A 12,674-nucleotide genomic window follows, 5' to 3' on the forward strand; every position below is an offset into this window, starting at 1 on the left:
TATTTAAATGAACTCAGCACAACCTGGTGTTTAGGCTATACAAGTTAAATGTGGAGGATAAGTCATGCAAAAAGGTTCAAGAAGTGATAAATATGATCAATCGCTTCAAAAGAAGATATATATATATTCTATTATGAGGCTTTATTGACACTGTTATGAAACCAAATGTTCAGAAAAGATTGTTGTGTGAAAATTTGGAGTTTTAAGAGACTGCACGCAAACTACATTCAAACGGACTTTTGGTATGACCCAATTTAAAAACAGCATCAAATATTCCAAAAGGATTAATGCGGGTATATTTTTAGTTCGTTGTAGTAAAATGACTAAGGGTTTCCTGTAACAGTGGGAGCTAATGATCTTTCACAACCTTCATGATGGTCTTTATTAAATAATGCCTTCTAGTTAGGCTGATGGAAATTTTCAACATGTGATTAAATACCTTATATGGAGATGATACGGCAATTAATTCATCTTATTCTGTGATGCATTAAAATGAAGCGAAATAGATTAGCATGACAGAACGTTGAGCCATTTACTGCATTAACTATTTGATTAATGATATTGAATTCAATTTAATGATTTTTTCAAGGTTTTTGCATCAAATCCTGTACTGTGTGTTCATTGGGGTAATGCTGATATAATCTCTCTATAGACTATTAACATAATATGTTTAAAATAAAGAGGATGGGTAAAACACTTAAGAAAATAGAAGCAGTAGTAGATTCGTGGCACATTCTGCATACAGTAAATTTCTAAACCCTGCTGGCCATGATGAGGATTGTCCTGGTAAATGGCTCTTTGTTAATCCAATTCCTGACACCATGCCAAAAAAATAATTCTTGTCGTCAGCCTGCCACCTCTCTAAATTTGCATCTGACTGTGCTGGCACATTTCAATTCTGTTTAGCATTAGTAGGAGAGAAAATGTGTTGTTACTCATTTCTCCAAATTAAAACTAGGCCATGTTTGCCAGTTCCTCTCCAAAACAATATATTCCTATCAATTTATTTGGATCACCCAAAATATTTAGTCAAGATCTTTTAGCAGTTACTGTATGTGCTTTCAATCAAAATGCACAAATTCTTAACCAGCCACACTGTTTTAGTCTACAGTGTTTTTGCCATTTAACCTATGTGTGGCAATGATGCTGAATTATAATGGTTTAAAAAAATCTGTGGTTGATGAACACATTGTATGTAAACCATTATAAGTAATCATATATGTTATGAAGTAACATTACGTACTATGTTCCAGAATACTATTAATTAAAATAATTGAGAACAATCACAAACTGTCCATCGAGCTCCCTCTAGTGGAAGAATAAGAGAAGAATATTGTAGATTTAAAAGTAATGTTTATTATTTACATTAGTCATATACAGAGGACACCAGAATTGTCACAAGATCAAAAGTCCAATTACACAAATGTGTTTTCTTGAGCAGTAATTGTGTTCATGACAAACGTTCCAGCTATGTAATAAAGATATATTTAAACTTTTTTAACACTAGCTCAGATTTTATTCATCAAGAGTGATTTGTTGGTAAAAACACTGTGACTCATTTAGTTGTATAATCACATGCAGGCCATAAAAATTCAAATCAATCATTGACACGCTGCTCTTCTGACGCCTCAAACTTGAAGGTACAAAGGATGCCCCAGTGATCGCTGATGAAATAGTCACACTTCAGCTTCTCTAGACCAATCAGGGTCATGCTTTCTGGCCGTAGCTGGGCACCCTCGGCGGCTGCTCTGAGGAACAGTCTGTCAAAACGCAGGCGTATAGAATGAGGGATTTCTTTGTTATCATTAATGGATGTGTCCCAGGTGTATTTGCTTTCCTCTGGTTCCCCCAGCATCTCCCACACATCAAAGATACCATCCGGCAGCCCCCCGAGCTTCTTCACCTGTCATAAAACACAGAAAAACAAACAAACACACCATATTTTGACATAATATTGCAAAGGTTTATGTAAGAGGACGTTTAAGAGGAGAGTGGCAAACATGCTAGGATCATGCACAACCTCCCAATCTCTAAGGTTGGTATCTCCTCCAAATATAACTGTGTGGTCCTCTGGAGCTTCTTTGATCCATTTCCAGACTCTCCGCAGCTGATTCAAGCGTTCTTGAGAGTTGGACTTACAGCTCTCCAAATGAGATGTCATAATGCACAGTGGATGCCCTAAAAAACTCACCTAAACGATTGTGCAAATGAGTAGCAGAAACAGGATAAAATTTTTACGATTTAAATCACATTGTGACCTTTATGATCTCAACGGCTCGCAACAAGTTTCTTACGTGTGCTATCAGCAGGTTCCTACCCATCTCTGTGGTGGGGTACTTCACTATGTTGCTCTGGAGCAACTGCACTCTGTCCTTTCTGAGCAAAATGGCAGTGAAATAGCCATCCTCACTTCCTGAAACACAAAGTGATCAAATATTCATACCAGAAGAACTGCATTTATAAAACTGAGTTTGTATGCAACATTAGGCATACCTTGCAGAACCTGATAGTCTTTCATAATGTTCTGTAGTATCGTCAAACAACCAGGAACAAGCTCTTGTAACAGTACTACATCTGCACGGTACCTGTATTAAGATGATAATTCATCCATTAAATGATTTTGTAAACTGATTAGAGCATTTAACGGTTAAATGCTCAAAAGTTTAAGTGGGTTATATTTTCAAAGTTAAATTCTTATTGTGTTCTTTGCATATTAGGTTAAAACAATAAACACATTTGTAGGTCAAAACATTATTTGTTTGAGCATCTCATGCTTTTAAGCAGTCATTGTTTTTAAAATTATGTTATGTGCTGCTAATAGTGCAGAAATCAAACACTTCATTTTTAAATGCAAATCTAAATTATTAATTAATCAATTTGTTTACAACTATAGATTCTCTAAAGCTGATCAGTTTTTGGTAGTTAAGTGAAGTGACATTCAGCTAAGTATGGTGACCCATACTCAGAATTTAAGCTCTGCATTTAACCCATCCAAAGAGCACACACACAGCAGTGAACACACAAACCATGAACACACACCAGGAGCAGTTTGTGGTTCGGTGCCTTGTTCAAGGGCACCTAAGTGATGGTATTGACGGCCCAAGATTCGAACCCACAACCCTAGGGTTAGGAGTCAAACTCTCTAACCACTAGGCCATGACTTCCCCACTACTTAATTTATTCACCTCTATGAATGTGCAAGAGAAATCTATCATTTTTAATGTTTGATCTGCATTCTTAAAATATCTGCACGAAAAACATAATGGTGAGTAACACTTACTTTCCAAATTGTGACAGTAGGCCTTTGACCCGGTGAGAGATATTCTCTGAATCGAGGCAATCTATATTCCAGGATAACACAGTTAGATGACTGTTTCTGGAGCTGGACTGGGTTTCCTGTTCATCAGTCGACTGATCTGTGAAAGATCTTCCCCAGTATGCCTGTTGTAAGGGAAAACTAGAATGTTTTGTCTGGGTTGACTTGGATTCTGTTGGTGGAGAGTGTATACCCTGGATTGGAGGGGTTTGTGTTGACAGCGTTTGGAAAGACTGGAGTTGAGGAGACTCAGTCTGGGTTGACTGGTCGCAGGCAGACTGAGCTGATGCTTTCTGTGAACCGCTGGGCTCTTCTCGATGAGCGGAGCTTGCCTGTGAAGTTGCAGGCAAAATGATTCTTGTTTTTTGGCTCTTCTTTTTGTTCTTCGATCCTGCAGAACTTTTTTCAAGGTGCTCAGGCAGGTGTTGTGAGGGTGATAACTGTTCAGCAGTGACTAGAGTGCACTCACTGTCTGTTTTCATTTGACATGCAGCACTCTGTCTCTTTTTACCCTTTTTGTTCTTCTTCCTAGTTTTCCCCTTAACTATGGTATCCACAAGACATGGTGCAGTGTCACTACAGTACACAGGGAGCTCTCTTGAGCAGGTATGACTGTATCAGGAAAGTAGGTCAACGTCAAATGTTTTGCTTATACACAAGACATGGTGCATAAGCAAACAGTTAACAGTAATTGGCACTGTGGCATTAATAACAGATAATAAAAACTCTTAATTCTTCTTGTTGATACTGAATAATAGCACACATTCAAACAGTTCTTACCTTGAGCAGGTTGTTTCATCCATTTTAATAGGGAAAATCTTCAATACAGGTTTGTGTTCTTCTTGAATATTTTCTGGCCTCTTCTGGATTCAGTTCGTCTTCTAGGGTTTGGTCCTTTGCAAACAGTGACTATTGTGCAGTCAAATTTAATCTGACATGAACAAGTTTTTTTCAGCATATGCTTATGAAAAGCATAGTTAACCCATTACAAAGCATGCATTATGCCCAATATAACAATAGCATGAAAATTATGCAACAGGTTACGCCTAGGTTTATAGATAAAGGCTGGCTATGTGATCGTCTCATTTCTTAACAAAAATTTGATTTACCTCGGTCGAATTAATACGTTCACGGAACACGGAATCGGTGTAAACGAAAAATATAATTCTATACAGAATTGGCCTACAGTAAAATATTTTAGAAGTTATTAACTAACAATTGTGAGATATAAAGAAGCAATTAAGAGATGAGGAGATGAGGAGATGAGATATATTTCACACTTACTGTCAGCTGTTCTTGCATGAAATATTATCCCTTTCTCTAGTCTGAATTCTGCAGAGAACAGCTGTTTTTGCGTTTCGATTTCGTCCAATCCGTGTCACGTGATGGTGAAGTTTGTCCTTTTAAACCACAGCGCTGCAATGGCAAAACAATCAAATATCAGATCATTAATATCATAACTTACGGTATAAACAAATTAATGTATATTAATTTTTATTAATTATATCTTATTAGGGAGGCTAGGAAAATAAACATCGAATTATTTGGTCCAAGTGTCAAGTATAAGTCTACCAAGTGTACACGAAACCTATCGTAACGGACCAATCAGAGAAAACCCGCCCCTTTCAGCTACAGATACCATAGACATATATAGGTCTATGATAGATACAGTCGGCATCTAGTCATAGCTGGGGGCGTGGCGAGGGCGGAGTCGGCGTGGGGGAAAACACTGCGAGCATCGTGTGTCAATGGCAAAATGCACATATTGAGCACTCATTCCCAGAGACACGTAGAACAATTGTTGTCTCTTTTAACTTTAATATTCATATACACTAGTCCATATCGATATTTGATTCATTTTACAGTCCTAATATAGATGTATTCATTTCATTAAAAAATAGCCAAATCCCGTGACGTTCTGCTTTATACAGCAAGCTTTTTTTGACTGGATTCCGCGATTCAATCGTTTCGCAAACACAGACGGGGTGAATTTATGAATGAAAGTGTACACGTTCTGACACAAAACTAAGTTGTTACGTGTCCACATGCTTTTTTAAGTGGGTTTATGTTCGACACAAGGCTAACGTTACAAAGTTTTGCTTCAGGTAGAATGATAAGGCTAATTATATATGCATTCCACTTTCTGAAACAACCTTACACAGTTTTGATAGCGTTAATAATGACCATGATGTTAATATAGCCTGTCTGTGATGAATGCCGACTCTACTCATACACATGCTTAGTCTTGGGATTGCAAAACTTCCCTTGATCATCCTCAAAACGTATTGCTTGTAGCCATTTTGTCATCCTTTCCGGCTCTGTATGTTATTAGGAAGGATGTAGAATTTCAATTCATAATTTGTTAGTTTATTGGAGGTACAGAAAACGACACAGCAACTCTTCGGCGTGATTGTCCCGTTTATTTCAATTGTCGCCAAGGCAAATGTCTTCCCCCACGGGGTAAATTCACATCACGTGACGGGGCGTTCCCGGGGGCGTTCCCAGACAACCGTCTGTATCTATGGTTTGAATGATGACTATGATGATTATTACTGTTATTGTTGTTTGTGTGGCTAGATGTTTATGTGATATAATAATACTGATGTATTATAATGAAACTATAATAATATAATAATAATAACTATCATAAAATTAAAATAATAAACATTCTTAAATTCTTTAATCTGGTTGTTTGGGGTTGTGGTCGTTATAATATTGTTAATATATTATAATTAATAATTCTTATAGAATAAACGTAGTTTTAACAATAGTATAATTGTGTAAAATCCGTAAATACGAAACAACAACAACAACTACACGACGCTTGGATGAGATGTGTGTTTCTGCAACATCCCAGAAATCCCGTCACGTGTCTCCCTCCGCCCTGCTCGTCTCCTACACACTCCTCCGCGCAAACATACTCACTCAAAATCTCTCTAGCAGTATCAGACCTCTACCTCAACATCACTGGTGCGGTACCAGACCTTCATCCCAACATAACTCCAGCAGCGTGTATCCAGCGCGAGTTCGCTATGGAGTAGCAGAACGGAAGCTGATTCTCGATGTCATGGAAACAGATGCTTGGATGAGAGCGTCACATCCCACTGGTACAGCTACAGACGACAATAGCGCACCCTCTTTCTGTTGACTTTCTATTTTGGCCCATTGTGTATGGTGATTTGCTTGTTTTATGAAACTAAGTGTGGCAGTTGTGCTAGATAATGTAAAATAAATAACATCGCAGATAATATAATGTATTTCAGAAACACATGTAGATCTGTCCAGAGGTATCTAAGCCCTCGTGGCTGGTTGCTATGATGGGTGGAAGTCAAATCACAAAAGGCCCAGCCACAAATAGGATTTAGAACTGCTTTGAATGTTTATTAATTGATTATTGCTGCTGTTGCATTGTTATTTTGTCCTGTTTGTTTGTGATACCCTAACATGTGTTGTCTCCTCTGTCTTTAACTTAAGTTTGAAGAAGGAATGACTGTCAGAAGCCTTTGCTGTAAAAAGGCAGCAGTGGCATAATGAATTTCTCACCAATTCTCTTGCTCGCGTTGCTCTTCTGTATCAGAGGAATGTATATATTTCTGCAGTAACACCAAGACAAGGCTGCACTGCCATTCTAGATTATATTTGGAATCCATAAATAGTATTTATTTTTTTAAAGAGCTGCAGTTCTGAAGTATGTTGATGTTGATACATGTAACATAACATAACGTGTATATATATATGATTTTTTTTAAATGGCATGGTTGAACCTTTAGAAAAATTCTATATAATTTTATTTAATTTTTTTAAGTTTGCATATGTGTTTATGTGTTTTTTTTTGTATCATATTTGATACATCAGACTTTTATGGGTAATATAGTATTATAGAGGGGACAAAAACATTTTACAATTTAGTTTTAGTCCAGTAGCTTTAGATCAGTAAATGCTCATCCTGAAAGATTTGTAATAATATTAAAGTTGATAATACTATTGACTGTGAATTAGAGGGCAGAAGGCATATACTTTTTTCTGCAGTCTGCCATCTAGCTTGTGCACGTTTTTTTTATAAGCATTTGAGCACACAAAAAACACTTGGAAAATAAAAGTTTATTGGAACTCAGCTCGTTTTTTTTTCCAGATTTTGGTTGTTATGGTGCAGTGGCTGTATAAAGGGGGTTTTGTTGTGTTTTATGTTGTTATATCAGAATTTAAAATTACAAACCCAAATATTTATTTCATTGTGTATTTGTTGAGCTTCGTTGATACAGTATCGGGACAGTGCTGGCAGGCCGCAATCTACTCTGAGAGCGTAGTGTCTCCGGAGCTGAGGAGCAGCAGTATTCTGAGGGTTCCAGATGTGTTATCTCTGGCCCAGTGTGCAGGGGCCTGTTGTGATCTCCCAGGCTGTAACCTGGCCTGGTTTTTTGAGCGCCGCTGCTATGTCCTCAGTTGTCAACACAAAGAGAACTGCCAGCTGCCAACTATCACAGTTTCCTTAAAGTGGTGATATGATGCTTTTTTAAAGATCATTATTTTTTGTATTTGGTGGAACAGAATCTGTTGACATGCAAAAAACATAATTTTTCAGATACTGTACATTATTGTATAGGTCTTCTATGCCCCGCCTCTCTCAAACGCATAGTTTTCTACAAAGTCCCTCCTTCCGAGAACGCAGTCTGCTCTGATTGGCCAACTGACCCAGTGCATTGTTATTGGCCGAACACCCCGAGCACTCGTCGGACATGTAACACCCCTTTCCATAATCGCGAGCTGAGCTTCTTCTTTCAAAATTAATGTAAAGACAGTTAATAATGTACTTAGTTTTACCATCAGTTCAAGTACACAAGCTATGGAAAGTTAAGACAGCTAACTCCACTGTGAGTAACCTTCTCTCTCTCTGTCTCACTGATGCAAGCGTGCACACGCACGCACACACACACACACACACACACATAGCAGAGTCTTAACTTTGATAAAGAATATCTCTTTGGTTTTGAGACTTTAGTTTTTGCAACTTCAGGGATCTTATCTATGCACAATCAGCTTGTAACACTCCAGAGAGAAAGGAAAACTTTAAATTGCATCATATGACCCCTTTAAGCAGTGCAACGGTTTTCAATATTACTGTAATAATAAGAAGAATTTGTTCTTAAGCACGAAATCAGCAAATTATTATTTTTTTAAATATCAACATAAAATTGGCAAGGCTGTTGGCAGGGTTATCAGCTATGAAAGGAACTGGTTTTCATGATCAATTCATTATCAGAGCTTAAAAATGTCATGATTCTATTTTAATGTTGTGGCGTCATTTGGAAACATGGTGTCTTAAATGTACTCTCACTCCAAGCCAAGTGCTTAATCAGTCTTTCATGCCTCATCTGCTGTGTGAAATCTGGAAATAACACATCATTATCCTCTTGGAGTCACTTTTTTCTTAACTCTTTATTCACTTTTACCTTTTATTGCTTTGTCCTGGTGTAAGGTATTCATTCACAATGCATGTATTAAAATGGTTGAAAATTTTCAAAAAGCAATTTTCTCTTATCATTAAAGGTTGAAGAAGTCCCACTGAACATCTCATCTGCAACTGTTGCACCTAACGACCTGCAGGATATCAGCACAGAGCAGGGCTGGACTGGGACAAAAAAAGGGCCCTGGCATTTTTGCTCAGACTGGCCCACCACAATCGGTCGGACACAACCAACCAGTACACCATCCTTGCGGTCGCTGTAGATATGAATTTCTACCGTTCTATCCCCAAAAACCCTTACAAAGCTGAGAACTAAGTGCCGTGGACCAGTGTCCCAGAGCAAGTGGACCAGTGTACTCATTCTCTCTTGACTGACTCCCTGGTGATCAAAGGTGCTCTCCTACACTGCTAACTAAACCTGGCTTGACTATAGAGAAGGACAGAGAGACAGAGATAATTAAATTGTTGGAAGAGATATTAATAGTACACTTAGTAAGAATCCATTTTGGCTATATAGTCCTGTATTCTTGAAGAGCAGGATTTCTAGATGGACAATGTGCTCCATGTTATAAAAGCTAGTTAATCCTTTAGAACACAATAGAATGTGGATGTAGAATTCTGCTAATTCTAAAAAGAAATGTTTTTTCCCCCAATGAACCAGACAGCAGAAAAACTAGTTTACAATTGCAAGTATAGGCTACTTTGTTTTAAAGAGCACAAACCCCTCTTTAATATGACACCAAACAACAATACCTCTCATTGTTGACATACTTCCCATAAAAAAAAAGAAAATGAAACTATACTACCAAATTACTAACACAAAACGTCCTAATAATATATATGATATTCATATTATTCACTCAACATTAATATTGCATATTAATGATATTGTAAATTAATTAGAAACATGAGAAAATATCTACTTCGTTGAATATACAGCGAAACAAAAATATACAGCTTTCAAAATGCAAGGCGAGTTTTATTCCCCAAATATCATGTGTTAGCTACCTCTCTTCCAACGTGTAACTCGTCGTGGGCGACTCTCTCTCTCAGCCATACGCAGCCATTTTGATTAATAATTAAAATAATCAAATGGCATCATTTTAAGTTTTTCTAGAGAAGGACTGAACGGCCGTTATGTGGTTTAAAGGGTTAACATTAGAATAGTCAGCCGAAGTTCAATTGAATAAGTTAACTCTCCAAACCTAGCTACTACATCACACTATCCTCCTGCACCCGCCCTGATTAACACTCCCTCCCTGTTAATCATGTAGCTACCATGCTTACCGTTTCTATTACACTCTCCTGTTCACTCTGTCTCTCCTTGACTTCACTATTAGACACCTGCTCCTCCTGCTGCCATGGCTAGTCACCTCCATGTGCTATATTCAGCTGTTTTTGTAAAATGTCGTCAGCTACTGTAGGCTTGGAAACTGAAGCTACAGCAGTAAACATGTCGGTTATTTTTGCAGATGTTGAATTTTTATTTTTTTGGCCCGCTACTTCTCCGCACCCCCCTAGCTTTTGCTTCTCAATCCTAAAGATTTCTGTCTCTGAGCCACTGACTGCATCTGACACAAGATACAGAGGGGGAGGGGTGGAGCCTGTTAAGAGATGATTGGGCCAGCCCAGTGTCATTATGGAAAATGAACCAATGGGCCGCTGTCCCTGATTTATGGGCCGGTCGTTGGCCAATTAAAAAAAAAAAAAATTATATCATATCGATATATATATATATATATATATATATATATATATATATATATATATATATATATATATATATATATATATATATATATATATATATTTTATATCTATGTGCGTCGGCCCACCGGGAATTTGCCCGGTATTCCAGATTACCAGTCCAGCCCTGCCTGTGGTACGAGTGTCTAAACTTGTGTGTTTTGTTTTGGAATGTTGTAGAGGGAGACGCACAAAAGTGAGGAAGAAAACCAAGTACACAATACTAGACAATATGGATGAGCAGGAGAGGATGGAGCTGCAGCCAAAGTACAGTAAGTTTCAGACCCGATTTATTTTATGCCACAGTATTTTTTGCTGTGAGGTAAAAAGACAAACACTCTTGAAGTAGTTTACATGACCCTGGTCATCATAGACAGACCATTAGATTCGTAATTGCAGTCACTGCATTCACTTATCTCAATTTGTCATCTTCAGACATTAAACACAGGAGCACAGAACACAACTCCAGCCTGCTGATGTCAGAATCAGAGCTGGACAGTGAGCAGGACAACCTTTTTAACAACGGGAAATCTCGAAACAGAGCAAATGGAGCTGTCAGAAATGGAGACACTCTCAGCCTTTGTCCTGTGGAAGGTTGAGTCTCACATGGACATTTCTTTATAGTGGATATTTACAATGCAATGGTATTGTTGAATACTCCACAAATACAGATTTAGACCGGCTGAATGAATGGGCTGCTAAACTTATCGACTATTGAATGCAGTTAGTCTTGTAATGGAATATTCCCCTTTTCTGAATGATACTGTCAATTACCAATCGTATATTCATTTTGAATATAAAAAGATCTTGCATTCAACTCACATAATCGCAGTTGATCTCACTATGTTCTTAATAATGCTTGTATGTTCAGAGACGCAGTGCAAGCAATTGGTTATTTTGTTATTTATATGATGCTTCTATAATAGAATTTGGGGAGAAGTTGTAAATAACTGATGCATAGAATGGCAAAATCATAAAAGTAAGAAAATGCCATTCTTCTTTATGCACAACATTTGTATAGAATTTTCTGAATGTTAATGTGCCTGATTGAAATGCATTATTTTATTATTTTTGTTAAAGTTTGTTGTTATACTGATACTGTACACTGGTCTTTGTCTTAATAGCATTTTGGATTTTGAACCTTTTAAAAATGTCTGCTTTAGTTAGAATTGCAATAGATGCCAGTTGTACCAAAGCCACTGATCTATATTATAGATCAGTGATCAAAGCACATTTTGACAAGGAGATGCATTTCTCCTATTTTCTTTTTTGTTTTAATGCAGCTGGTGATGCAAAAAATTCAAGACATATGGCCCTTTACAGAGGTTAGACTGTTTTATAACCAAAACAACCATTCAATATTTATAGTATCCGTGGCAGAAATCCAATGAATCTGAATTCACATAAACAACAGTGTGCATATTAATGAAAAGGGCACAACTATACGATCAGCAGAAATTGAAATGTCCAGATTTGAAGTTTCTTTACCAAGGCTTTCAGCTGTATATTTAGTCATTGTACTTTCATGTGCTTTTATCTGCAAAAATGTCACTCCTAAAGTAAGAAAATGAATATACTTTTAAACATATTTTCATACATATTACAGTTCAAAATACAATTAGGTATATCAATATAGAAATAATATTTTCAACAATTAAAAAAATAAAAATTAAATCATTTAAAACAGAACAGTTGTTGTTGTTTTTTAAATACACTTGCAATTACAACATTTGGCCACAGACAAAACTTGTTAACTTGCTTGACTAATCTCTATGATTTAATTCCTCAAATAAGAACTGTCTATCCAGAAGCATGAGCACCCAAAAACATCCCATCACAGTCAATGATTCAATGGTTCATTACAAAAATAGAACACTCAGTAAGTTTCCCCCTCACTTAATTGTGAATTGGGATTTCTCTTTCTCTTTTTCTTTTCAATCTAAAATTAAAGGGTTGGTTCACCCAAAAATGAAAATGATGTCAGTTCGATTTGGTGAACTGGTTCAAAAAGATCCGGTTACATCGAATGATTCGTTCACGAACCGGATATCACAAACTGCTTTGTTTTGAACTCTCTCTCACAACTTCACGGAAGAGAAGACAATGCTGAATAAAGTCGTAGTTTTTGTTATTTTTAGACCAAAATGT

The 12,674-nt window shown here is 37.0% G+C and overlaps 1 protein-coding gene and 1 long non-coding RNA gene across 9 annotated transcripts; one reads left to right on the forward strand and one right to left on the reverse strand.

Moving 5' to 3' along the window:
* Positions 1 to 1,333: 1,333 nt before the first annotated feature.
* Positions 1,334 to 6,385, reverse strand: LOC113059753 (tyrosyl-DNA phosphodiesterase 2-like). 7 transcript variants are annotated; one of them, XM_026228320.1, is made up of 8 exons: positions 6,274 to 6,385; positions 4,601 to 4,732; positions 4,097 to 4,247; positions 3,281 to 3,928; positions 2,494 to 2,585; positions 2,295 to 2,413; positions 2,021 to 2,191; positions 1,334 to 1,903 (listed from the first exon to the last, which is right to left on the reverse strand). In XM_026228320.1, the coding sequence occupies exons 3-8, from the start codon at positions 4,117 to 4,119 to the stop codon at positions 1,598 to 1,600; spliced, it is 1,359 nt and encodes a 452-aa protein (XP_026084105.1). In that variant the 5' UTR covers positions 4,120 to 4,247; positions 4,601 to 4,732; positions 6,274 to 6,385; the 3' UTR covers positions 1,334 to 1,597. The 7 variants fall into 7 exon arrangements, with proteins under 7 accessions (XP_026084105.1, XP_026084106.1, XP_026084104.1 ...); XM_026228321.1 differs by having other exon boundaries at positions 4,601 to 4,716; positions 6,274 to 6,357; XM_026228319.1 differs by having other exon boundaries at positions 4,601 to 4,716; positions 6,242 to 6,327.
* LOC113059757 (uncharacterized) lies at positions 6,305 to 12,559 on the forward strand. Of its 2 annotated transcripts, none has more exons than XR_003278139.1 (3): positions 6,305 to 6,423; positions 10,707 to 10,798; positions 10,962 to 12,559. It is a non-coding gene; the product is annotated as an uncharacterized LOC113059757 (long non-coding RNA). The 2 variants fall into 2 exon arrangements; XR_003278140.1 differs by lacking the exon at positions 6,305 to 6,423 and adding an exon at positions 8,438 to 9,172.
* Positions 12,560 to 12,674: the final 115 nt, after the last annotated feature.

This window comes from Carassius auratus, chromosome 41 (assembly GCF_003368295.1).
Source record: "Carassius auratus strain Wakin chromosome 41, ASM336829v1, whole genome shotgun sequence".
NCBI classification, from domain to species: Eukaryota; Metazoa; Chordata; class Actinopteri; order Cypriniformes; family Cyprinidae; genus Carassius; species Carassius auratus.

Coding starts and splice junctions, on each gene's coding strand:
- LOC113059753 (XM_026228320.1), bottom strand. CDS start 4,119: ATGGATGAAACAACCTGCTCAAG. Junction 2,586..3,280: donor CTACTGTCACAATTTGGAAA/GTAAGTGTTACT, acceptor ATCTTAATACAG/GTACCGTGCAGATGTAGTAC. Junction 1,904..2,020: donor CCAACCTTAGAGATTGGGAG/GTTGTGCATGAT, acceptor GTTTTATGACAG/GTGAAGAAGCTCGGGGGGCT.